This window comes from Meles meles, chromosome 1 (assembly GCF_922984935.1).
Source record: "Meles meles chromosome 1, mMelMel3.1 paternal haplotype, whole genome shotgun sequence".
Classification (NCBI taxonomy): Eukaryota; Metazoa; Chordata; class Mammalia; order Carnivora; family Mustelidae; genus Meles; species Meles meles.
The window spans coordinates 165592361-165619401 of record NC_060066.1 but is presented as its reverse complement, the minus strand read 5'-3'; the positions used below and the strand labels follow the sequence as shown (position 1 = coordinate 165619401).

General features: G+C 36.0%; 1 protein-coding gene, 1 non-coding gene and 1 pseudogene across 14 annotated transcripts in view; all 3 read right to left on the bottom strand.

The window, feature by feature from the left end:
- DOCK7 (dedicator of cytokinesis 7) overlaps nt 1–27041 on the bottom strand; it is a 220722-nt gene that overhangs the window by 142897 nt on the left and 50784 nt on the right. For all 13 annotated transcript variants that reach the window (XM_046006342.1, XM_046006260.1, XM_046006266.1 and 10 more), the window contains exons 8-14: nt 20927–20993; nt 19593–19742; nt 15115–15195; nt 12104–12269; nt 8070–8212; nt 4171–4264; nt 3333–3495 (exon numbers count right to left, since the gene is read on the bottom strand). In XM_046006342.1, coding sequence (XP_045862298.1) covers nt 3333–3495; nt 4171–4264; nt 8070–8212; nt 12104–12269; nt 15115–15195; nt 19593–19742; nt 20927–20993 — 864 coding nt within the window. The remainder of the gene's footprint in view (nt 1–3332; nt 3496–4170; nt 4265–8069; nt 8213–12103; nt 12270–15114; nt 15196–19592; nt 19743–20926; nt 20994–27041) is intronic.
- LOC123927834 lies at nt 19815–19946 on the bottom strand (annotated as a pseudogene).
- LOC123927669 lies at nt 24222–24415 on the bottom strand. Its single transcript, XR_006815508.1, has one exon. It is a non-coding gene; the product is annotated as a U2 spliceosomal RNA (small nuclear RNA).

Sequence of the window (27041 nt, the reverse complement as noted above, 5' to 3'; positions counted from 1 at the left end):
AATAAAAAGCTATATAAATCAAAAACAGCAGGAATAAAATCATAGTAATCTACAGGGCTCCACTGCAAAAATAGTTACATAAGAATCACAAACATGTAAAAAAAATCAACACTGATTTAATGAAAAACTGGAATATAACTACGTATGGAAGAGATAACAAGCATATGTAATTTTTTCCAGATTTATGCAAGTACATGTATTTTTAGGAAGGAAGATGTAAGAGTTAAATCTTCGTCTTCTATAACAGTAAATAAATGTTAAAATTAAATTAAGAATCAAGAAATAGTAGATGAATATGTTATTCAGGAAACAAGGAATAAAATACCAAAAGAAGGAGCAAAAGAGGTACCAGTGATTGACACTGAAAATCAGACATCAACGTAGGGAAAGGCTGGTAGGAGTAAGATGAAGAACTTCCATTTTTAATTTTAAGCATACAGTACTTACACGAACTTTAAGTATATTCGTACAATTCTTTTTAAAAATATAAGTATGTAAATAACAAAAGTAGGAAAATGAAAGAAAAGACCACTCGAAGTCCCTGGTTTCTATTTTCTTTATCTCTGAAACAGTCCAAGCGGAGGCAAGACAGATAAACACAAGTTAGGGTTGCTCTGGATGAGATTCCTGTACTAGATAAGACGTACAGCTGATAACCTCAAAATGCTTTCATACAAATTTTGGATTATATAATCACTTCTTTATTCCATTTGCTTGTAAGTACTTAAATATATAATTTATAGAAGAATAATTTCATAATATCTTATTTCTTTTAAAAGCAATATATATTTTCCTTAGCCTAACTTCTAGAATTTTACTTACACTAACTGCCAATTACATGCAGTGTTTTGTACTCTGTACCCTCACAAGAGGAAGCAGGTATAATTATGACCTCACATTTTATTAGTAAGAAAACTGAGTGGCCAATATATGAAGTAACTTGTCCTAAGTCACCAAATAGTGCATAGTGGAGTCAGAAATCACACTCCTAACTCTATGACTCTAAATCCCACTCTCATACCTTGATATTTCTGAACTCAATGAAGAAATGTTTATTGTGTGCAGCAGCCTCTTCCAGATGCTGGAAATAAAGTAATAACGGAAAAAAACAAGTCCCTGCCCTTTACAGTCATTACATTCTAATAAAAAAGACCCAAAAAACCCCATGATATAACTACATGTGATGCTAGACAACGATGAACTACATAATGTGATGCTAAATAACGATGACGAAGAACTGGAGAGAAGAAGTGGATCTTTTTAATGAGGGTAATGAGAGGGAGCCTCAAGAGGCAATGACCTTTAAGCAGACGTAAGGCTGAATAATGAACCAAACCACATGAAGATCTAGGGGAAAACATGTCAGGCAAAGAGAAGAACAAATGGAAAAGCCTTAGGGAGAATGAAATTTTGTTTGTTCAAGGATGAGTAAAAAGGCCACTGAGGCTAAAGTGAAATGAGCAGAGTAGGATATGAAGTTAGATACAGGCAGGGGCCAGAGCATATAGAGTCTTATAGACTGTTATTTAAAAAATAAGGAATTTTTTTCCTGCTTATGATGGAAGTCACCAGAGGTTTTAGATAGAGGAATGAATGATCTGATTGAGAACATTTAAATATCTCTCTAATGATAATGCTGAGAACTGATTTTGGAGGGGTTAAAGGAACATGATCAAATCAGAAAGGTACAGAAAAATGTGAGATCAGAAGCTGTCCAATAGGCTAAGATCTAGCCCCATGCAGCAACTGAGCATTTGAAATGTGGCTCATCTGACAATGAGATGGGCTTTAAAAGTAAAATACACACTTGATTTTGAAGACGTTTTGTAGGAAAGAAAAAAAGCAAAATATCTCAACAGTTTTTCGCATTTAGTACACGTTGAAATGATAGTATTTTAGGTGTATTAGGTTAAATAACTTAAAATTAATTTCACTTGTTTCTTTTTATTTTTTTTAAAGCGGGAACTACAAAATTTTAAATTCTAAATGTAGTTCCCATTATATTTCTATTTGACAGTGCTAATCTAGATGGTGACCTGCCAGAGTTTTATAAGTGGAGAAAGGGGGGTGCCTGGGTGGCTCAGTCATTAAATGTCTGCCTTCGGCTCAGGTCATGATCCCAGAGTCCTGGGATCGAGCCCTGTGTTGGGCTGCCTGTTCAGCAAGAAGCCTGCTTCTACCTCTCCCTCTCCCCCAGCTCGTGTTCCCTTTCTCACTGTCTTTCTGTGAAATAAATAAATAAATCTTGAAGAAAAAAAAAAAGTAGAGAAGGTAAGCAGTGCCTGGGGTGCCTAACCTCAGCTGGTTAAGCATCTGATTTCAGCTCAGGTCATGATCTCAGGGTCCTGGGATTGAGCCCTGCCTAGCTGAGCACTGCATCGAGCCTTGCAAGGAGCCCCATGTGGGGCTCTGTGCTCAGTGAGGAGTCTGCTTCTTGTCCTCTCCCTTTGCTTCTACCCCCATTGGCATGCATGTGCAAGCAGCGCACATGCTCTCTCTCAAATAAATAAACAAAATCTTTGGACAAAGTAAGAACTATGGGATTTGGATAACATTTTGAAAACACAGTCTATAAAACTTGTGTGAGGAGTAAATGTGAGGAGTAAGAAAAGGAGAGAAATCACTTTGATTCCAAAATTTTGGCCTTAGAAACTGGGTAACTTGATGGTGAAATGTGCGAGGCTGGGGAAAGCTGGGCTGGAGTCTTAGGTCTGAGCTGCCCTGCTGGCTATCCCAATGTCGAGTCACGGGCTAGGCACTCACAAATAAAGGGGCTTCATTGATAAGGAGTATAAATAAACGAACCCTTAGACTTATGGAGTGGTCAGCCTAGAAAACCTATCTAACAGCCTCGCGTCAAATATTCTGAGTAGTGGATCAGTAAACACCGTTGATTAGTTGTTGGGCCACAGTGCAGCCACATAAATTTGGTTCTGTGGAACGCTAGACTCTGCTAATAACATCTGAGGAAATACAGTAACTGGGAGTTCAAATGTTTTAATCTCACAGCCCACAATTCCAAGGCTAGCTCCACCACAGGGAAGTATACTTGACCTTGTCATACCTTTACTCACTTTTAAAATGAAGGTAATACCTACCTCAAGCCATGAGAATTAAATAAAAGAATGTATGTAAGGTAATAAACATTAGACCTTTGACCTGGCACACAGTTTAAGTTTAATACATGACGACTCTTAATAAAACCATAGACTAAGAAATGGATTATGTAACAAAGCTACAAAGGATTTTTGGAGAGTTTCATTCTAGTTCTACTTTAACGATAGAATATATAGTATCTAATTTCAGAGATCTCCAAAATTAAAATGTGTTACCTGTAAGTGGTGTTTGGAACATAGACATCCCTGGCAGGAAACTCCAAAATTTCTCTGGTAGGTCTAACCCTACTGTCTGGGTAAAGCTTCACTTGAAGCAGCTCTGGAGTTAGGCAATAATGGGGATTTTCAGGTGCAGGAGAAATGTCTATCTTCAGCTGAGCTGCATATAAAAACATACTGTAAGAACAATGTAAAAATAAGAAAAACTTCATGTAAAAATATTCCTGGAAGGATTTAGACCCTATTTTTGCAAGAAGTCTAGAAATTAAGATCATCTCAGACCTCTAAATTATTTCATTTTACCAAGTCTCAAACTTACAAATAACTGATACAGAAATAAGTACATGTAAAATAATAAATGCCTATCGAATGAATGAATGAGAAAAAAGCAAAAAAAAAAAAAAAAAAAACAGAGGGATCTAGCATAGACTCAGCCAACATTCTGAAAGTTAAGTGATTTAATTTAAACTTTTTTACTCTGTAACAACAAACAAAACAGTTTTACTCTGGAATGGTTTGTTCTGATTATAATATGAATTTGTTTCTGAATATTTACCATTCTACATACATTCTCTTTCCCCTAAAAAATAATTTTAAGCCATGATATTATTCATCATTCTCATTTCAGTACTCAAATTATCAAAAGTACTGAATCTTGTGTATAAACTATTAAGACCACAAGAAGAGAATAATGAGATAAAGAAGACTGACAGGCACTGGGCTAAGAAAGACATATGGTTTAGAGAAGTGAAAAGAGAAGTACATAATTACCAACAATATGACATATTAGTGATGATAAGGGTTGTAATAATGTCTAATCAAAAATTTTAAATACCTGTAATAGGTCTTAGCCGCCGTAAAACAGAAGATGGCCTTCTCATATCAGCAAGAAATTTGTACAAATCTTCATCACTTAGGCGGTCTCCTTCCTGAGGAAAAAGTATTCAATAAAACAAATATAGTAGATTGAAAATAAATATATATTGCCTATTAATATTCCTACCCTCTTCTGTCAGGTTAGCCAAAAAGAAAAGTAAGATTAAAATAATATAATTATGATTAAAAATAATTATCCTGCTAATTTGTTTTCTTCTTTTTAAACTTTCAAATTTTATTGAGTTATGATACTATTATCTACATTTTAATCTTATATATTTACTTATAGCCCATTATTTATGTTATAAGGTATTAAAGAACACTCTAAAATGCAGAAAATCAATACAACTTAGAGGTAGAGGAAAAGGAAAAAGAAAAATAATAGACATAAAAGAAACATATATATATGACAGTCTTAAAAATTTCTTACACTTGAGTTTTTGTCTTTTCAATTTTATATCACCGAATTTCTCAAATGCAGAATATACAGCATTAGCTAAATTTGAAAAAGAAAAGAATAAGAAGCAACAAAAACTACACTTTTCTGATTGCAAATACTTTTTAAAAATTTTTTCATTTGAGGGTAGTTAATCACTACAATGATCCAAGGCGTTTATACGCTATGCTACACTCACCACAAGTGTAGCTATCATTTACTACTATACAACACCATTAAAGTAACATTGACCGCACTCACTACGTTGTGCCTTTTATAGTCCCATGACTCCATTCCGTAACTGGAAGCTTGTATCTCCCACTCCCCTTCACCCATTTTGCCCATCCCCCAACCTTTCACTCCTCTGGCAACCATCAGTTTGTTCTCTGTATTTACACATCTGATTCTGCTTTTGTTTGCTCATACGTTTACAGAAACTACTCAAAAGGAAAAGAATAATTATCCTGCTACTAAGACCAGAAAGAAAACTGACATAATCTCAATCAGTGGGAAAAAAGACAAGCAAACAAACAAAAAACCAAACCACACCTAATTAATACAAAATTTTCAATTCAGTATTTTTTCTTACAAAAGAATTTTACTCTTTTATTCAAGAGTCAATCTTTGGGGGCACCTGGGTGGCTCAGTGGGTTAAAGCGTCTGCGCTCAGCTCAGGTCATGATCTCAGGGTCCTGGGATCCAGCACCACACTGGGCTCTCTGCTCAGCAGGGAGCCTGCTTCCCCCTCTCTCTCTGCCTACCTCTCTGCCTACTTATGATCTCTGTCAAATGAATAAATAAAATCTTTTTTTTAAAAAAAGGGTCAATCATTAGATTTTATTAATCCAAGCCTCCTGCACTTGATATCTTACTGTTTTTAAGCACTGTTCATATATTTCTTATTTTATATGTTAATGAACATATTTAACATTACTACTGCGAGCTCATCTTGAGCCATATCCCATTCGTTCGCTATTACATTCTAAACTGAGTAAAGAATTGATCTTCTTTTATCCCACTACTTAGAAATGTGATTTTTAATTCCAAGTGATCCAAGATTTTTGTTAATACTTTGATAAACAGTTTTGAGTTTTATTAAGTCATGATTAGAGAATTTCATTTTATGAAGATTTTTCCCTGTGGTCTAATTATTGTAAATGTTCCATCAGTTGCTGAAATAACATACACTCTCCTTCTGTCAGATCTTTAAATGGTCTTAACTGACGGTACATTCAGATTATCTCTACTTAATTATTTCTGTCTACTTAACCTGTTAAATTGATTCTATTTATTGGCTTCCACTCTCTACTCCCTGTATGCCTTTTGTTGGGTGAGACATAATTCCCAACCCCCCCCCCCCCACTTGGCCCTGTGACTTGTCTTGGCCAATAAGCAAATGTGATCCAGAGACCTGATAAAAATTTGCACAACTGAGTTTGGCCCCTCTGTTGAACTTCTGCCACCAGGATGAGAACATGACCAAGCCAGCCTGCTAGAGGATAAGAATAGAAGACAGACATGGAAGACACCTAAGTCATGTCAGTCTTCCCAAGAGAAGGCAGTCTAGATCAAATAATCGAAGTCAATCTTTGAATGTGAGTGAGCCTAGCTGACACCCCCCACTTCCACACTGCGTATTCACCACTGTATATGCCAACTTATATACCTGTCAACAAATAACTTTCTTAAAACTAATGGGTGGGTTTAATTTTGTTTTTATATCTCCATGTACTTTTAGTAAGTTTGACTTGACAATTTCAAATCTGTACATAAGCACTGCTGATTACGACATCCCAATCATGGTTAGTAATCTCTCATCAATTTAAAAAAAGAACTACCTTCTGTATCTCATTTAGGAGAAACTTGTACCTTGAATTCTACTATATTAAAATTATAATCTCTGCTTTTTACTTAATTTGCATTTGTCTGGTGCATAGTATCCTAGCTATTTAAAAATATTTTTAAAAATTATACATGCTAATTTTTTAAAATACACAGTACAAAGTATAAATGTTTTCCATTAAAATAAACAAACAAACAAATAAATGCTTTCTATTGTTGATGTTTCCAATCATCATTCATTTAAGTTTTCACAATCACTTTGTGCTAGCTTCCAGTATCCAGTTTGTGGTGAATGCTCAAGAAATATTTGCTGGATAAATAAGTAGGTGGGTGTACTGATACTCAGTAAATGCTGAACACTCAGAAACTATTTGTTGGATCAATAGGTAGGTGGGTGGATGGATGACTTGTTGATTTAAGGTTACAATACCAGTTCAATAATAAAGTAGGCTGAAGAAATGAAAAAAGAACTGGGAAATAGTGCAGAAGTGATATAGTGCTTGAAGAAGTAGAAAGAGAGAAAAATGTCATAGCTGCAAGGCTGAGTCACTGTATCACATAAATCTATTGCCCAGTTCCTGTAGCTTTATTTGGCCTCTCACTTCATCCAAATAACACTGTGGCCTTTTCTAGACTCTTTCTTGTTCTATTGCCCATAATAAAAAGACCCTTACCACTTTAGACAATTCTCAGCTACTTTACTCTTTCAAGTTATAAGATGTCAATAGGCCAAGATTTCCTCCTCTTATTTAGAATAAGACCTCAAAAGAAGGAATTCTTGGACAGTATTTAGCACTTCCCCTTCTTCTGTTCCAAAACATATACGTGTACCAATTCATTCTGTATCAAAACCCAGTATGGACAAGCATACGTGCATGTACTCATGCAAAAATAAGGGGAAAAAAAAGCTCACTGAAGGAACATTTAACCTCGCTATGTGCAATGCACTATTAATTTTCTATTCTACTGTGTTTGTTTGTTTTTAACCTGAGTATTATCTACTACATTTCCGTTACTGTTAATGGATCATGACCAGCATTTGAAAACTCCTGATTTGATTCATGATTTGAAGTACAGAGAACAGAGAACATATTTGAAAAGAATAAAATATCTTTGATCAAGAATTTCTTGGACCTATAAATGCACCTATAAAAATAATGTTGATTACATTTTAGCACAAGAATGCACTACAAAGGCCTGAAAGTCCTATTCCATATACCATTGATGTGGTAAATTCAACCCAAAAAAACTTGGATGGGGAAGAGAGATACAACCACACAATCGCTGACTAAAAAAATTCATTTACCATAAATGTTTAAAAGTTAAAATATTACAATTAAGAAATAGGATATAAATGTGGAGGATAGATTTTGATGCATTATTACTATAACAGTTAAATAAATATAATTATACAACAGGCATAAGATTCTTTTATTCTAATACTTCTTATCCTTAAAAGTTTTTTTTAATTTCTGAAAATCACAAACACTGCATGCACATGTACAATTACAATTTTTCTGAAAATAAAAAAAATTCACATACAAATAGCCCCCTAGAATTCCTACATGACAGAATAATACCTGCTTAAAAAAATTTGTCACTGTGAGAGTAGCAGGTCGAAAGCTGGTCAGGTTACAAGCGTCATCTCCACTTGTTGTCCTTTCGAGTGATCGTCTGCCAACAATACTAGAATTCCTCCTCTCTGACCAAGACCCTTTTCGTTCTACCAAGGGGGGGAAAAAGCATGATATTCATTTTCATAATATTTAAAACTTGTTTTAAAGCAGCTTTCCAAACACAGGGGGGGGAATCATTAAAGTTGAAAATTCAGCATATTGATTGTAGTAGGTGCTTCACTTCTGGAAAGGCGCCTGGGTGGCACAGTCAGCTAAACATCTGATTCTTGGTTTTGGTTCAGGTCATGATCTCAGGTTTGTGACACTGAGCCCTGCATCAGGCTCCACACTCAGCAGAGAGTCTGCTCAAGACTGTCTCTCCCTCTCCCCTGTGCTCACTCACTCTCTCCCAAATAAATAAATGAGCTTTAAAAAAAAAAAAAAAAAGAATTTCACTTCTGGAGAGATCAGTAAGAAAGCACTATACCTAAAACTTCTGGCTCTCTTTTTAAAATTTCTCTAGTGTAAAAAAAGTCTCTACTATGCTACGATTATGCATATAACCAAAGATGAGCTATGATGAGCAGCTATAGAGGAACTATGTATTTGCTGGGAAATAGTCACACGATAAAAATTTTAGTAACCATGTAATAGCCCGTAACTTGAATCTGAATTCAAAACAGAATTTTAATTCCAAGTCCTTGCACAATAACACCATTATTCAAAACCAAATGAACAGCTATGTTGCAGATCAACAAGGAAACAGAAGACTTTAAACAAATAGACATAACAGACATCTATACAACATATCAGCAAGGAAAAGCAGAATACATGCCCTTCTCAAGTGCACACAGGACATTCTCCAAGGCAGACTAAGCCATAAGACAAAATACAATAAATTCAAAAGGTCTGAAATTGCACAAAATATGTTCTCCAACAACAGTGAAATCAAACTATAAATCAGTAACAGAAGAAAATCTGGGAAATTCATAAACATGTAGAAGTTACCGCAAACTCTCAAATAACCAATGGGTCAAAGAGGAAATAACAAGGGAAATCAGGAAATAGTTAAGATGTATGAAAATGAAACACAATATCCCAAGACATATGGGATATCACTGAAACTGCTCAGAGGAAAATTTATATCTATAAATGTATAGATCTATAAATATATCTATAAATATATCTATAAATGTCTATATTAAAAAAAAGAAGAAGCGGGGCGCCTGGGTGGCTCAGTGGGTTAGGCCTCTGCCTTCGGCTCGGGTCATGATCTCAGGGTCCTGGGATCGAGCCCCGTATCGGGCTCTCTGCTTGGCGGGGGGCCTGCTTCCTCCCCTCTCTGGCTGCTGCTCTGCCTACTTGTAATCTCTCTCTCTCTCTCTCTCTCTCTGTTAAATAAATAAATTAAATCTTTAAAAAAAAAAAAAAGAAAGAAAAGACATCCAGATTGAAAAGGAAACAGTAAACCTTTTTGTTATATGCAGATGACATGATCTTGTATAGAGAAAATCCTAAAGAATCCAGAAAAGAAAAAAAAAAAAAACTAATTAATAAACATGTTCAAATAGTTTCAAAGTACAAGATCAATATTCAAGTCAATCAATATTCAAGTCAATATTCTATATACAAGAAATGAACATTCTACAAATGAAATTAAGAAAACACTTTCATTTAAAACAGCATAAAAAACTAAAATATTTGGGTATCCATTTAACAGAAAAAGGACAAGACTTGTACACTGAAAACTATAAAATGTTGGAAAAAATGTTAAGATCTAAATAAATGGAAAAACATTCCATGAATTGGAAGACTTAATATTCCCCAAATTGATATACAGACACAATGTAATGCCTATCAAACCTTTGTGCAGAAATCAACAGTTGATCCTAAACTTCATATGACACTACAAGGGTCCAAAATTAGGCACACACACACAAAATCTTTAAAAAAGATAATAAAGTTGGAGGGCCACTCTCCCCACTTTCAAAAATTACTGCAAAGCTAAAATAATCATAATGGAATAGTATTACCATAAGCTGAGACATATAAATCAATTGAATAGAATTCAGAGTCCAGAACCTACATATCCATCAAGAACTGATTTTTAACAAGAATAGCAAGACCATTTGCTGGAGAAAGAACAGTCTTAGCAAATGGGTGTTGGGACAACTCATTACCTACATAAAAAGAATAATGTTGGACCTCTACCTCTTACCATGTATAAAAAGTAACTTGAAATGAATTATACCCAAATGTAAGAGTTATACCTTTAAACTCTTAGACAAAACATATGGGTAGATCTTCCTGATATTGGGTTAGGTAATGCTTTCTTAGATATAACTCCAAAAGCACAAGCAACAAAAGAACAGAGAAATGGAAATTCATCAAAATTTAAAATATCTGGGGGCGCCTGGGTGGCTCAGTGGGTTAAGCCTCTGCCTTCGGCTCAGGTCAAGATCTCAGGGTCCTGGGATCGAGCCCCGCATCGGGCTCTCCGCTCAGCGCAAAGTCTGCTTTCCCCCCTCTCTCTCTGTCTGCCCTTCTGCCTACTTGTGATCCCTCTCTCTGTCAAATTAAAAAAAATAATAATAAAATTTAAAATATCTGTGCTGCAGACAATACCATCAAAAAAGTAAAAAAAAAAAGTAAACAAACAAACAAACAACAAAAAAAGAACCCCACAGTCTGGGAGAAAATGTCTGCAAGTCCTTAATTAGAGAAAAGATTTATATCCAGAATACCTAAAGAATTCTTACAACTCTATGACAAGAATATAAAAGAGCCACGTAAAAAATGAGCATCCCCAAAACAAAACAGACATTTAAAAAAACGGGCAAAGGATATGACTACATCTTTCTCCAAAGAAAATATACAAATAGCCAGTGCAAAAAATAACACTCAAGGTCATTAATTATCAAGGAAAGGCAAATCTAAACTACAATGACAAACCTCTTTACTTGCACTAGGATGGCTGCAATCAAAGGGCCAGATAATAAAAGTGTTGGTAAAGATATGGAGAAATTATTGCCTTCACACACTGCTAGTAGAATTTTTAATGGTGCAGAAACATTGGAAAACAGCCTGGCAGTTCATCAAAAGGTGAAATACATGGGGGCCTGGGTGGCTCAGTGGATTAAAGGCTCTGCCTTTGGCTCAGGTCATGATCCCAGGGTCCTAAGATGGAGCCCCACATGCGGCTCTCTGCTCAGCAGGGAGCCTGCCTCCCCCCCCCCACCCCGGCCTGCCTCTCTGCCTACTTGTGATCTCTGTCTGTCAAATAAATAATATCTTAAAAAAAAAAAAAAGGTGAAATACGGAATTATCATTTGATCCAACAATTTCTAGTATATATAGAAATAAAAACATATGTCCACACAAAAGCTTATACATGAACTTTAACTGCAGCATTATTCATATTAAACAAAAAGTATAAACACATAAACAACCCAAATGTCCATCAACAGATGAATGGATTAATAAAATGCAATATATCCACATGATGCACTATTATTTGGCAATAAAAAGAAATTAAATACTGATACATGCTACAACATAGATGAACTTTTAAAACATTATGCTACATGAAAGAAACTAGTCACGCAAAGACTGCATATTGTATAATTGTACTGATATGAAATGTCCAGCATAAGCATATCCATACAGAGTAAGGAGTTCTCAAGTTATTTAGGGTTGGGTTTGGGGACTGGGAGAGAACGGAGTTACTGCTAATGAGTACAAAAATGTTCCAAAATTAGACTGTGGTGATGATTGCAGAACCTTGTGAATATATCAAAAAAAAAAAAAAATTATACACTTTAAATGGGTGAATTGTGTGGTATATAAAGTACATCTCAATAAAACTGTGGGGAGAAAAAGCAAAAAAAAGAAAACCATTTTATGCTTCAGAACACTGCAAGGTCTACAAATAAAACAAGCCTATAGAGAAAAAAGAAAAAATTATACATTTAGGAATATTTTATATAAAACACTCTTACCTCCAGTGCTTATTTCCACCTCTGTAGAATCTCTTTCCAAACTCCCCGCACTGCTAACAATATTCATTAAATGGATGGCAGTCCAAGCAAAAGGCATGCGATATTTCCCAAGTCTTTGACAAAACTGATCGGCTTGACTTCTCAGCTTCTCCAATTTTTCCTTATTCTGCAAAACAAAACTTTATACATTATATAATTATGCTCAAAAGAAATGAATTAAAGACTACTTCATAATACATAAAAAGACGGGGTAAGAATTATCCATTCTCAACAAAAATGGAAAAACAGGGGTGCCTGGTTGGCGCAGTGAGTTAAGAGTCTGCCTTCAGCTCAGGTTATGAACCCAGGGTCCTAGTGATTTAGCCCCACTGTGGGCTCCCTGCTCAGTGGGGAGTCTACTTCTCCCTTTCTCTGCCCCTGCTCAAGTGCTGTCTCTCTTGCTCACTCTCTCTCAAATAAAACCTTCTTTATAAAAAGATGGAAAAATAATTTATACCTTTCAGAGGTATACACTATTTATCTTAACCACTGAATACTTTCGACCCATTCTATAAATGTATAAGTAGAGTAAGTCTTTTAAATTTCTCTTTGTGGGGCGCCTGGGTGGCTCAGTGGTTTAGGCTGCTGCCTTCAGCTCAGGTCATGATCTCAGGGTCCTGGGATCGAGTCCCGCATCGGGCTCTCTGCTCAGCAGGGAGCCTGCTTCCTCCTCTCTCTCTGCCTGCCTCTCTGCCTACTTGTGATCTCTCTCTGTCAAATAAATAAATAAAAATAAAATCTTTAAAAAAATAAATAAATAAATAAATAAATAAATTTCTCTTTGTGATTATCTCACCTTGTTCCTAGGAGAGAAAAGGAGAGCAAGTGCCAAACATGTTTATGTATTACGAGCACCATTTTATGAAAAGAAGTAGAATCATGTTCTACTCAGTAACTGCTAACTATAAAATAATTCAAGGTTATGGACTTGCTAAATTTTTATTATTCTGAAAAAGATGGAAGCAGTTGAGCCATTTGGAACTAATCCTTAATTTATGGAAAGAAAAGGAGTAAGGTACGGTGAGACTGGGGAGCACAGACAGGCTAATAAGCCAAGAATTTTCATAAAAGAAGCAAAGAAAAAATTATTACAAAGGGACCAAACCCCAGAAACAGACTGATGGTCCAAACAGTATGTGCCTATCAGGAAGATATCCTGAAGCTGGCCCAACTTTTAGGCTGTCCCTGACACAAACACTAAGGGGGCCTGTGATAGCCAACCAATGGTCTAAGAGTAAAAACCTACACCGAATCTCTTATATGCTCTTTCCATATAGGATGTATACTCTACCATAGTCCTATCTTGAGACTCGGGTCTGGGAAAAGAGGGAAGGATACTAAATGGTAGCACTGTTTCTTCCTATCTATTATACCTCCAAAATAGAATCTTACTTTAGAGACTAGATATCTAGTGTACTTGATTCTATCAGCTTATATACGTATGTAATAGGGTGCTATTATAACTATGAGCTCCGCAAAACAGGAAATTAAATTTAAAAAATGACAACCTGGGGAAAGCCAGCATACATTAACCCTGATTTCAACCAGCTAGCCAGGGATAAGAGAACATTATCATGTACCCAGGTCAACCTTGATTAGCAGAAAAGTCTCAGTTCTTATTATAAATTTCACAGATAGAAAGCAAAGCACATGTTAGATTTTGGTAATTTGTCCAGAATTCCTCAGGCATACTCTCCAGGCTATTCAAACTATTAAATCATGTGGTCAAAGATCTAAGATCATCTGTTATTCTTTTTTTTTTTATTATTACTTAAGAGATTTTATTTATTTATTTATTGGAGAAAGACAGAGAGAGAGAACAGGAGCCGAGAGAAGGAAAAGCAGGCTCCCCATTGAGCAAGGAGCCCAATGTGGGACTTGATCCCAGGGTTCGCAGGATCATGACTTGAGCCGAAGTCAGACGCTTAACTGTCTGAGCCACCCAGGTGCCCCTCATCTGTTATTCTTGTAGCTAATTCAGGGTATCCGAAATTTGGTACCAACTTTAATATAAATTACTCTTGTTTTATAAATTGATCCACATTCTACAACATAGTGGTCTGATGGCAAAACAAATTGCATTTTCTATTTTTACCATATTCCTTAATTATCTGCAACTAGACAGAGCTCCAGAATACTGGTGTCTTGCTATGAAAAGTTTTACTATCAAGACCACTATTTTAGGGGCACCTGGGTGGCTCAGTGGGTTAAAGCCTCTGCCTTCGGCTCAGGTCATGATCCCAGGGTCCTGCGATCGAGCCCCGCATCGGGCTCTCTGCTCAGCAGGGAGCCTCCTTCCTTCCTCTCTCTCTCTCTGCCTGCCTCTCTGCCTACTTGTGATCTCTGTCTGTCAAATAAATAAATAAAATCTTTAAAAAAAAAAAGACCACTATTTTATAAAAATATCACTACTTTTGAAAATTTTCATTATTTAGGAATTAAACTATATTAACTTCATTCTCTCCAAGAAAAAAAAAAAACAAAAACGTAAAGAGTAAATTAGTTTGCAGGTAACAGAGATTTTAAATAACAACACAGCATAATGGTACCTGGTAGCTCAGTCAATTAAGTATCTGACTCTGGATTTCAGCTCAGGTCTTGATCTCAGGGTTGTGAGACTGAGCCCACATTGGATTCCATACTGGGCATAGAGCCTGCTTAATATTCTCTCACTCCATTTGTCCCTAGCCAACCCCCCTCTAAGACCAAAATAATAATAATAATAATAATAACAACAACAACAACAGCATATGATATAAGCTAGGTGACAAAGGAAATAAAGAAGAAAGTAAAAAAGTGGGTAGGCCAATAGAAAATGATGAACTAGTAGTGAAATTCCATAATATGCTTGTATAGCATTCTCCCAAATAACAACTTGGGAAACCTGAAGATGTTTAGGGTTGGACTCAGGAGATTTGGGGAAGGACTATATGACTATAAAGGTGGGAAAAATGAGATGCATGATAGTCTACCTTTGTGGCATCTGCTTCTTTGAAAATCATGTATGGCTCTGCACACTCTCCGATGTCACCCTGCTGTAGAACTTTCTCTAGCTGTCAAAGAAAAAAAAGTAAAGACTAATTAAGCCAAAAAAAAAAAAAAAAAAAAAGAAAAAAGAAAGGGAAATAAAAAGAAAGAAAAGGAGAAAAAAAAAAAGCAATCAGCCTGGAATGCAAGGATGGTTCAATATAAGAAATTCAATCAACATAATGCACTACACTAACAGAATGACAGAAAAAAAAACACACGATCATCTCAGTTGATAAAAAAAAAAATAATTGGGCAAAATCCAATACCCTTTCACACTAGGAATACTCAACAAACTAGCAATACAAGAAAGCTACCTCAACATAATAAAGGTCATATATGGAAACACCACAGCTAAAATGATATTCAATGGTGAAGTTGTTCCTCTTACATCAGGAGCAAGATAAGGATGCTCACTTTTGCCAATTCAATTCAACAAAATACTGGAAGTCTGAGCCAGAAAATAAGGAAGAAAAAGAGAAAAAAATGAGTCCAAATTTGAAAGGAAAAGTAAAATTGTCCCTGTTCACAGATATGATTCTTTGTTCAGAAAATCCTAATATTACACACACACACACACACACACACACACACACACACAGTTGAAGTAACAAATACAGCAAAGCTGGCGGATACAAAATCAAAACGCAAAAAGATACAAAACCATTTGTATCTCTATACACTAATAATGAACAATTCAGGAAGGAAATTAACAATTTCATTTACAATACTATCAAAAGGAAAAAAATACAAGTATCTCCCACTTTTAGGAAGCTTACATTATGCCACTCTGCTTTTACAGAAGACCTGTATTAATAGTTGCTTTTGCTAACTGAGTTTCACTTCTATCAAAAAAGGCAAATAGTAAAAGTAACATTCAACATTTGCTTTGCAGCTGCCAGATAAAGGCAGCTCACACCCTGAGGAGCAAGAGTGGGGCTTTCCAGCTCCCTCCCTGGACACTCCACTCAGCATCTCAGCATCAAGCTACCATAGCTTTGAACTGTGTCAGTGAGTGTCTGTGCTTTATCTCCATTTATTTTGTGCATCTGTTGGCAAGATATGTCTAAAGGTATCAGGAAAGCGTGAGAGAGGTTATTTTTTGGCCAAATAAGGATAAATAAACCATTTTAATCATGCGAAGGAGTATGACATGACAACATACATAAAAGAACAAATTAATGCTGCACATAGTATGGAGGACTCTCCCAGACATTATATGGAGTGAAAAGCCAGACACAAAAGCCTGCATATGATACGATTCCTTTCACATGAACTTCAAGAAGAAAAGCCAGCAATGGTGACAGAAGTTAGAATACTAGTTATCTGGTGGAAGGGCAGGGGTAGTCACTAGAAAGAGAAACACAAGAACCCTTCAGAAGGAGGAAACAGAAATACCTTATGTCTTGAGCTGAGGAGTGATAATACAGATGAATACATGTGGAAGAATTTACCCAACTGTTTACTCCAGATTTGTATACTACAAAGATTTTACTGTAGATATTTTATATCTCAGTATTTTTAAAAAAAACTGGTAAGTAGCAAGTGTAACTAACTGAAACTTCTACACTGCTGGTGGGAATGCAATTATCACAGATACTTTTGGAAATCCACTCGACAGCATCTAACAAAGCCGACATACAAATATTCTATGACTTGGCAATTCTACTCCCAAGAATAAACTAAACAGAAATGAATACATGTCTATCCTCATGAAATGCAAATGTTTACAGAATTACTGATAAAAACCACAAAATTAAATTAACCAAAATGGCTATCACCAGTAAAGAGAATTATGCTATTGTCATATAATACTATATAGCAATGTAAATGAATTTTAAAACTGGGGCACGGGGCGCCTGGGGGGCTCAGCTGGTTAGGCATCAGACTCTTGGTTTCCATTGGGTCATGATCTTGAGGTTGTTGGATCAAGTGTGTTGGGCTCCACCTTCAATGAAATTATCTGCTTGGGATTCTCTCTCTCTCTCCCTTTGTTCCTTCTGCAACTCTCACATACACACTCTCTCCCTCTCTCTAAAATAAATAAAATCTTTTTAAACATAAAAATTGCTGCATAGAGCAGTAAGATTAATCACACAATCAAGTAGCAAGTCACAAAATAAACATACTCTTGGATCCTATTAACATAGTGTTCAAAAACAAGCAAATACTTTTAGGGGAGAAGAAAAGGGAGTAGTGAACAGTATATGGACAGTTTCTGGGATTCTGGTTAACATTTTGTTTCTTAACCTGGGTGGGTGGTAACATAATGTATTTATTTGGGATACTTCATTAAGCCATACATTTATGACTTTTATCATACTTCAATCAAAAATTTAATTGAAATAATTTTAAGCTTATTTTGTTATCATTACCTTACTGTAAACCCAAGTTTGGGGGTTTTTTTTTTCATCTATTTGCAGGTTTCTTTCAATGAGCTTTGTTTTTATTCTCTAAAAAAGACTAGTGCTGCTAAATCTTTGCTTCTAGGATTGACTGTTCATTGTAGCTAAGACCTATTTTAACCTGAATTCATAGCAATGTGTCCACAAATTAGGACATTATTCCTGTGGGTAAACAGGATTCATTTCATGATAATCCACTTTATAACCTTATTGTAAAATTCATTACCTTTTTTGATAATTTTATATAAATAAAGATAAATGATTAAGGAATATATTTTAGGCTTCTCTCAAGTCAAAGTCAAGTTATGGTAAATAATTCTTTAAGTTATCCTAAGCTAAACAGCTTAGTAACATAGAGATTTTACAATTTGCAATTCTTATTCTTTTGTTTTTGTTTTTATCCTTCTTTTTAAGTTTTTATTTATACTCCAGTTAGTTAATATATAATGTAAGACTAGTTTTAGGAGTAGAATCTAGAGATTCATCACTTATATTCAACACCCAGTGCTCATCCAAGTGCCTCCTTAATATCCATCACCCATTTAAACCATTCCCCTGCCCACCTCAACTCCAGGAACCCTCAGTTTATTCTCTACAGTTGAGTCTGTCCCATGGTTTGCTTCTCTCTATCCCCCCCCCCCCCGCATGTTTGTAATTCTAATTCTTAACTGGCTGAAAATCAAATCATACTGCTCCATAACCTTGATGATTTAGAGTTTCATATTTATATAAGCACTGAGTGATAAAATCACAGTAAGGTTCCTATGACAGTTAATTTTATATGCCAACTTGGCTAGGTTATCATGCCCAGTTATTTGATCAAACTAATCTACATGCTGCTGTGAAGGTATTTATTTAGAGGTGATTAGCATTTAAACAAGTAGAATGAAGTGGACTACTTTCTCCACAATGTGGGTGGGCCTCACCAAATTAAAAGACCTTAAAAACAAAGACTGAGGTATCCCAAAGAAATAATTCTCGGGGCACCTGGGTGGCTCAGTGGGTTAAGCCTCTGCCTTCGGCTCAGGTCATGATCTCAGGTCCTGGGATCGAGCCCCGCATCGGGCTCTCTGCTCGACAGGGAGCCTGCTTCCTCCTCTCTCTCTGCCTGCCTCTCTGCCTACTTATGATCTCGCTGTCAAATAAATAAATAAAATCTTTAAAAAAAAAAAAAGAATTCTCAAGACTGCAACAAAGAGGCACTGCCTGGGGGCACCTGGGTGGCTCAGTGGGTTAAAGCCTCTGCCTTCGGCTCAGTTCTTGATCCCAGGGTCCTGGGATTGAGCCCACATCAGGCTCTCTGCTTAGCAGGGAGCCTGCTTCCTCCAATCTCTCTCTGCCTGCCTCTCTGCCTACTTGTGACCTCTGTCTGTCAAATAAATAAATAAAATCTTTTAAAAAAGAGGCACTGCCTGAATCTCCAGTCTGCTGCCCTGGGGAATTCAGACTCAGGACTACAATAACAGGGGCGCCTGGGTGGCTCAGTGGGTTAAAGTCTCTGCCTTCGGCTCAGGTCAAGATCCCAGGGCACTGGGATCGAGTCCCACTTTGGGCTCTCTGCTCAGCAGGGAGTCTGCTTCTCCCTCCCACACTCCCTCTGTGCTGTCACTCTCTCCCTCAAATAAATAAATAAAATCTTAGAAAAAAAAAAAAAGACTACAATACCAACTCTTACCTGAACGCCAGCCTACCACCTTGCCCGACACATCTCAAATTTGCCAGCCCTCAGAAATACATGAGCCAATTCCTTAAAATCAATCAATCTCTCTCTCTTTCTGAGTGTGTGTGTGTGTATGTGTGTGTCTCCATCCTACTGATCTGTTTCTCCGGAGAATCCTACAGAGCTTCTACTCAAAAAAAACTTAGGAAGCACCTATAGTGCACATCCAATATGGTGTTAATAAATATTAAGATGAAAAAATAAAGATAAAATTTTTGCCCCTAAAAAGCCTGTGGTATTAATAGAAAGACAAGTACACAGACACTATACAAACTAATATATTTAACATTATTCTCACCTTTATTACAAGAAAAACATCTTGTGAAGGATAAGTGATAGAAAAAATAGCTGATCTTGCCAAAGTGGTAATGGCAGCAGGTGGTACATGGGGACGTAATAACCCTTTCATCTGCTCAGAATTAAGGTCAAAATAAAAGTTTTCTGAAATCTAAAAAAAAAAATCATACATTTAAAATATGTACATTTTACAAAAATCAAACACAGTCTTAAAACACTATACATATTAGAACATTATACTAATATAAAATTTATCATATATTTCAATGACCAATCTTTACATGTCTAAATCAATTAGCAATAATCGCACCTCGGATAAACCTCATTGGCTACGATACTGCCACTGCGCAAAGCTTACATGTCTAAATCAAAGCAAAAAGAAATATACAAACTACCTGGGACATATAAAAGGAACATATTCTAAACAACTATATCCCTAACCTTTTTTATTAGAAATATAACTTGTAGTAAAGTACACAAAGAAATTACTAAGATGAATTACCTCAAATTGAGTCTTTAAAAAATTATATAAATAATATTTTAGCAGATTTGATCTAGCAAATACAAGCTGCCCAAGCAGAATTCCACTGCAGAAATTTCTAATATATTGACAGCAGAGGTCATTGAAAGTACTTAGTTGCTACTACACATTAAGGAGCCTTAGAATATAAGTTAATAAATGCAGTATGAGGGGTGCCTGGGTGCTCAGTCAGTTAAGCATCTGCCTTAGGCTCAGGTCATGATCTCAGGATCCTAGCAGTGAGCCCCACATTGGGCTCCCTGTTCAGCCTGGAGCCTGTCTCTCCCCTCTGCTCACTCGCTCTCCCACTTTCTCTCTCAAATAAATGAAATCTTAAAAAAAAAGAAAGGCTGTATGAGATAGCCCCCTGGAAAAACTCCTAAAAGTAATAAAGATATGATGGTAAAACTAAAGCAGTATATAAGACAAAATATTTCAAGCACACGTAACTGATCTTTTAGTCAGAGTGAATTTTAAAATTGCATCAACCAAAGTTCCTAATGATTCTAATCCCTTATACATTGTTGCCTAAAATGCTTTTCTTATGTTAAATTTTTCTTAAACTAAAAGAAAGCTGCTTCTGCTACCTCTTTTTGAAACTCTCTCCTTTAAATAAAAACTAGGAATCAACTAAATTATTTTATACTAAGAAAATATTTAACAAGTCTCAATAAATTAAATTTCTATTTTCTTCTTAAAAGATATGTTTTACAATTCTCAAAAAAAATTTTAAGTTACCTTACAAAACAAATTAAAAACAAGTTTCTGAAACCTAGAATTGTGATAAAAGACTATATTCAAACAATATACCTTACCTTTTTCTTTTCCTTGACATCATATAAGGCCAAACTTGCAAAAATGGGTTCAATTTCAATTTCAAACCTTTAAGAAAAAAAAAAGGAGTTTAACCTTTCTTCATCTGCGCTATAACATCTATGCTACCCCTTCTTTCTGAAACACTTTTCCATGTGTATCTATCGGTCTAAATCAACAATTACCTCCTCTAGGGTAATCCCATATATTCAATGTAAAAAAAAAAATATATAAGAAAACAAGTAAAAAAATTTCAGACAAAAACAGGAGCATACAAAATTCTATCACATGGCAAGAACCAAAATAAACAGTTTCAGGGCCTATCCATCTAGATTTTTGTCTATGTATAAATGCACTTGGTGAATGAATTTTTTTGAAGATTTTATTTATTTATTTGACAGAGAGAGATCACAAGTAGGCAGAGAGGCAGGCAGAGAGAGAGAGAGAGAGAGGAGGAAGCAGGCTTTCTGCCGAGCAGAGAGCCTGATGTAGGGCTCAATCCCAAGACCGTGAGATCATGACCTGAGCCAAAGGCAGAGGCTTTAACCCACTGAGCCACCCAGGCACCCCTTGAGCAGTGATTCTTAACAAAGGACAGTTTTGCCCCCGAAGGGATATCTGGCAATGTCTGGAGACATTTTAAATTATCATCACTGCAGGAGCATTACTGGTATTTAGTGAGTAGAGGCCAAGGCTGCAGCTAAACAGCACTGTACAGGAGAGCCCTGACAACAAAGAATTAGCTAGACAAAAAAGTCAATAGTGTCAAGGTTATAAAAACCATGTTCTACACAGCTCATTTTTTTTAATCCTAAAAGTATTATCAAAGTCCTGGGCCACCTGGGTGGCTCAGTTGGTTAGGCATCTGCCTTTGACTCAGGTCATGATTCCAGAATCCTGGGATGGAGTCCCACATGGGTTCTCTGCAAGGAGCCTGCTTCTCCCACTCCATCTGCCTACTGCTCTGTGTGCTTATTCTCTCTTTCTCTCCAAAAAAAAAAAGAGAAAGAAAAAGAAAAGAAAAAAGAAAGAAAAAAGTTATCTCCTTCCTGGAGATAACATATTTGCATTGGGTTAAGAATTTAATGAAAGGTGATTCACAAAGATTTGGACAAGATTTAGGAAAAACAACTACAGAACATACAATTCTCTGGGGATAACAATAACAGGGAGTCATTACCAATCCTTGCCCTCAAGGAGACCTTGGAAGTGGAAGCCAAACTTAGAAAGAAAAGATACATAAGGGCCTTTCACAGAAACAGTGGCTTTTTGAGAAAGAGACAACCAATCGATATAACCTAGCAAGGAATGAGTAAAAGAAATAAATACCCCTGATTTCACGCTCTTCCACCCTCTGACTTCCTGCTGATGCCTCTTTTAGCAGGACTGAACACCCAGAAGCCAAAAGAATAGGGATTTTGGTGATACTGTCTACACAGCTCAACCTCTACAAAGCCTACTCTGCAACCTTTGTAACACCTGTTAGTGTCACTCGCTCAAACTTTGACTCCAGTGGGTACATGGTACCACACTGGGTGGACTTTTAATATGCATCTCTTCATATAGTTATGACCATAAAGGTATCCTCTTTTGCACCATTTTTCTATTTCTTATTTGACATTTTCCTCATCAATTTATACTTCTTTATGAATTCTGTATATGGACACTTTGTCAAATGAATGTATTGAAAATATCTTCTTCTCCTTCTGTATGACAGAGAAAGAGAAACAGAAACAGATATCCGACGGTCCTGCCAATTTATTAAAAAGATAACCTTCTCCACTGTCTTACAGTTGTTTTCCCTTATGTGCAAAAAGTGTTCCAAGACTCCCAAGGGCGCCTGAAACCTTGTGGATAGTACTGAGACCTACAGATGCTATGTTTTTTCCAATACATACATAATCTGTTTTAAGGTTTAGTTTATACCTTAGGCACAGTAAAAGATTAACAACAATAACTAATAACAAAATAACTATTGCAACATACTGTAATAAAATATATGTGAATGTGGTCTCTCTCTCTCAAAATGTCTTATTGTACTACACTCATCCTCCTTTTCCACCATACCTCAGAAGAATCACCATCTGCTTCTGGACAGCACCTGACCACTGGTAACTGAATCCATGGATAAGAGGGGGACTACTGTCACACCACTTTAATAGTAAATCAAAAATCCATAAACATATGGGTCTTTTTCTGGCTCTAGTCCATTGGCTGGTTTATCTAATTATGTAGTTATGTGTCCATGCTATACTTCTTAATTATGTAGCTTCGTATTAAGTCTTAATACCTAGTTTGATTTCATAAAGTGCTTCAAAACTGCCCTGTTTCCTTTTGGCCCTTTGCATGTTCATATAAATTCTATATTCACATAAAAATAAGCAAGAATGGATCAAAGGTAAAAGAAATGGTTATTGCTTATTCAGGAAATATCCTATTTTGTAATTTAGCACCATAAAATTCATGTATAATAACTTTCTCTATGATATTCTTGGACAATATTTAGAGATCCATATTGTTAGTATGATGAACAAAGGATGGAAATCCTGAGGGGAAAAAACAGCGTTTCACATAAGAGAGGCTCCTCCTAACGCATGACAAGAATTTTTTGAATGAGGTACATAATTTGATTCTTTTTTTTTTTTTTTTTTTTTAAGTTTCAAAGGCTCTTCCATTATACAAAGGGAATTCCATGGTGGTGGTTTTCTTCTTTTTTATCTTTTCTCTTTTTCAATGTATATTCCTCATAGGTTCAGTACATAATCTGAGTCAGAAAATTCAAAAAAAGCATATTGTATTACTCCCATGCAATCAAACATACGTATGCTTGAGTTTGTCAAGAAATACCATTTGAGGGATTCCTGGGTGGCTCAGTCAGTTGGGCATCTGCTTTCGGCTCAGGTCATGATCCCAGTGTCCTGGAATAGAGCCCCTGCATTGGGCTCCCTGCTCAGTGGGGAGTCTGCTTCTCCCTCTCCCCACTCTTGTGCACTTGTGCTCACTCTCTCTCTTTCCCTCTCAAATAAATAAATAAAATCTTTTTTAAAAATAAAAAAAGAAAAAGAAGAAATACTATTTGAGCATTAGATGCTCAGTGGCTACTAAGCTGCAAAAAGGCTGCTGTTGTTTTCACTGTAAGTGCTCATTTATTTGAAATGTTGAAAATTCTGAAGCATCCAAAAACAGGCAATCTTTAATCACTCAGAGGCCTATCAAAACACACAACTAGTAAAATATTGGCTTATTCCTTTTAGGGTTTTTTTTTTTAAGTGGGGTGTATTTTTTTTTAATTCCCCGAGAGGGTGAAGTGTTCCTGGAAGCACTCCAGTACTAGGTCGATGCGTGGAGTGGAGGGAGCAAGCGCCTATTCTACCTCCTAGTTCCAAAAATCCATTTACTATATCATCCTTGGCTACAGAATACATCACATATTAAACTGATAAGAACAGATTTTAGTGGGGTGTATTTTAACACATTTGCTTCCACACAATTTTCATAATACAGTTTTGAACATTTTATCAACATGTATAACTCTATTATGACTTATAGTCAATGTTGTCCAATAATAATGGCACCACAAATCTGGACTACATTGTTGCCTTGGAGTTTTTTGCCTTGAAGTTTTTTGAACCACACAGATGGTACATGAGCTTATGGTTATGAACTCAAGAGGAGTCACTGTTTTGGGGGTTTTTTCCTGTTTCATATCTAAGTTTCTCCCTGCTACAGCCAAAGTCATAACAGATAAATATCTCTACCACCTACAATATTACTCCTATGGAATCTGGTGTTAGGTACTTATACAAGACTCTGTTTCTACCCTGTTTGAGGGCAAACTCTTTCTCTCGTAAAGTCCATTAAAACAGGGTTGGACATGGTGCGCCTGGGTGGCTCAGTGTGTTAAGCTTCTGCCTTCAGCTCAGGTCGTGATCTCAGGGTCCTGGGATCAAGCCCCACATTGGGCTCTCTGCTCAGCAGGGAGCCTGCTTCCCCCTCTTTCTCTGTCTGCCTCTCTGCCTACTTGTGATCCCTCTCTCTGTCAGATAAGTAAATAAAATCTTTTTAAAAAACAAAAACAAAAAAAACAGGGTTGGACAACAGCCCCAATGTAAAAATTCGCTACAGAATGTTTACCCCTATGGAAAGATTTCCTACCATTACTAGGCTCCCAAGAAATTCTTAGTTTTATAACAGCTTAGTTTTAAAATGTTTTTTATCCTGAATGTCTAGATTACTTTATTGCTGACTCACAGTCTTAATATTAAAAACAATTTTCTCATACAGGATAAAGGAAGGTTATTCTTAGAAAACAAATAAAAGAAAATTTATTTTCAAAAATGTATCAGTTTCTGTAATTGATGACTAAAATAAAACTATTATTTCTGACCCCTTCTCAAATCATAATGTGACTAAGTTCTTCTTACCTTAAACCTGGATTTTTCTTATGATAGAGAAATCACATATATATAATTCTTGGTTCAGGACTTTTAGCAAGAGCTGACCAAACTAAAACTAAAGATCACAAAATGATGTGAAAACCCATTCTATATTTTATTCCTTTAAGGGAGAAATAATAATAATAAACCTAAAACTTTATTAGTCAGTAAGATCATAAGTATAAAACCACAATGAGATGCCTCACATCCACTCTCATCAAAAGAATAGATAATAAAAAGTGTTGGCAAGAATGTAGACTAGTTAGAAGCCCCATACATGCTAAGGGGGAATGTAAAATTGTACAGCTGCTTTGGAAAACAGCCTGGCAATTCCTACAAAATTTAAACATGGAGTTATCAAATCAACCACAATTCTAATCACAGGTATATACCCAAGAGAAATGAAAACATAAGCTTGTATATAAATGTCTTAGCAATATGATTCATAACGGCTGAAAAGTGGAAACAACCCAAATGGTCATCAACTGATGAATGGATAAACAAAATATTGTGTATCCATCCAATGAAATATCACTCAGCCATAAAAAGAAATCAAGTACTGATACATGCTATAACATACATATACCCTGAAAACATTACACTAAGTGAAAGAAACCAGACCAAAAAAATACCACATATTGTATTATTCCATTATTGGGAAATAATTAAAATAAACAAATGTATATAAACAAAAGACAGATCAGTGGCTGCTGAGGGCTGGAAGAACTGAGGGAAAAAGTGAAAAGTAATGGATATGGGATTTCTTTTGGGGATGATGAAAATGTTCTAAAATTGATTGTGTTCACATTGCACAAATCTGTGAATATACTAAAACCCACTAAATTGAACATTGAGCGAACAGGGTGAATCCACTGGTGAACTACATTGGGTATACTTTGAGTGAACTGCAATGTATGATTATATTTCAATAAGGCTGTTATTTTTTAAAAAGTGGAAGCAACGCATGCTCATCAAGTGATAAATGGGTAAACAAAATGTTCTGTGTTCATAGTATAATATTATTAGCTATATAAAAGAATGAAGTATTGATATATGCTACAACATAAACCTTGAAAACATGCTTTGTAAACAAAGCCAGACACATTATATAATTCCATTTCATTAATTTTACAGAATAGGTAAACTTAAAGAAACCTAAAGCAAATTAGTGGTTGTCGGGGGCTGAGAGAATAGAAGTGACCACTAAGGGTACTTTAATGAACAGAACTGTGTCACCTATGTTGCAGCCCTAATCCCCAACGCGACTACATTTGGAGATAGAGCCTATAAGTAGATAACTAAGGTTAAATGAGACCATAAGGCTGAGACCCTAAGCCAAAAAAGACTAGTGTCTCTATAAAAAGAGAAAGAGACCCCAGAGACACTCTCACAATTCAGGAACAAAGAAAAGGCTAAGTGAGGGTACAAGAAGAAGATAGCCATCTGCAAGCCAGGAAGAGAGGCCTCATCAGAAACCAATCCTACCAACACCTTGAACCTCAACTTAAGAGTCTTCAGAACTGTAAGGAAATAAATTTCTGTCGTTTAAGCCACCCAATCTAAGGTATTTTGTTATGGCAGTCTAAGCAGATAAATACAGGTATGGAGTTTCTCTCTCGGGTGATTCCAGAATTAGTCACAGTAATGGTTGTACAACTCTGAATATACTAAAAACCACTGA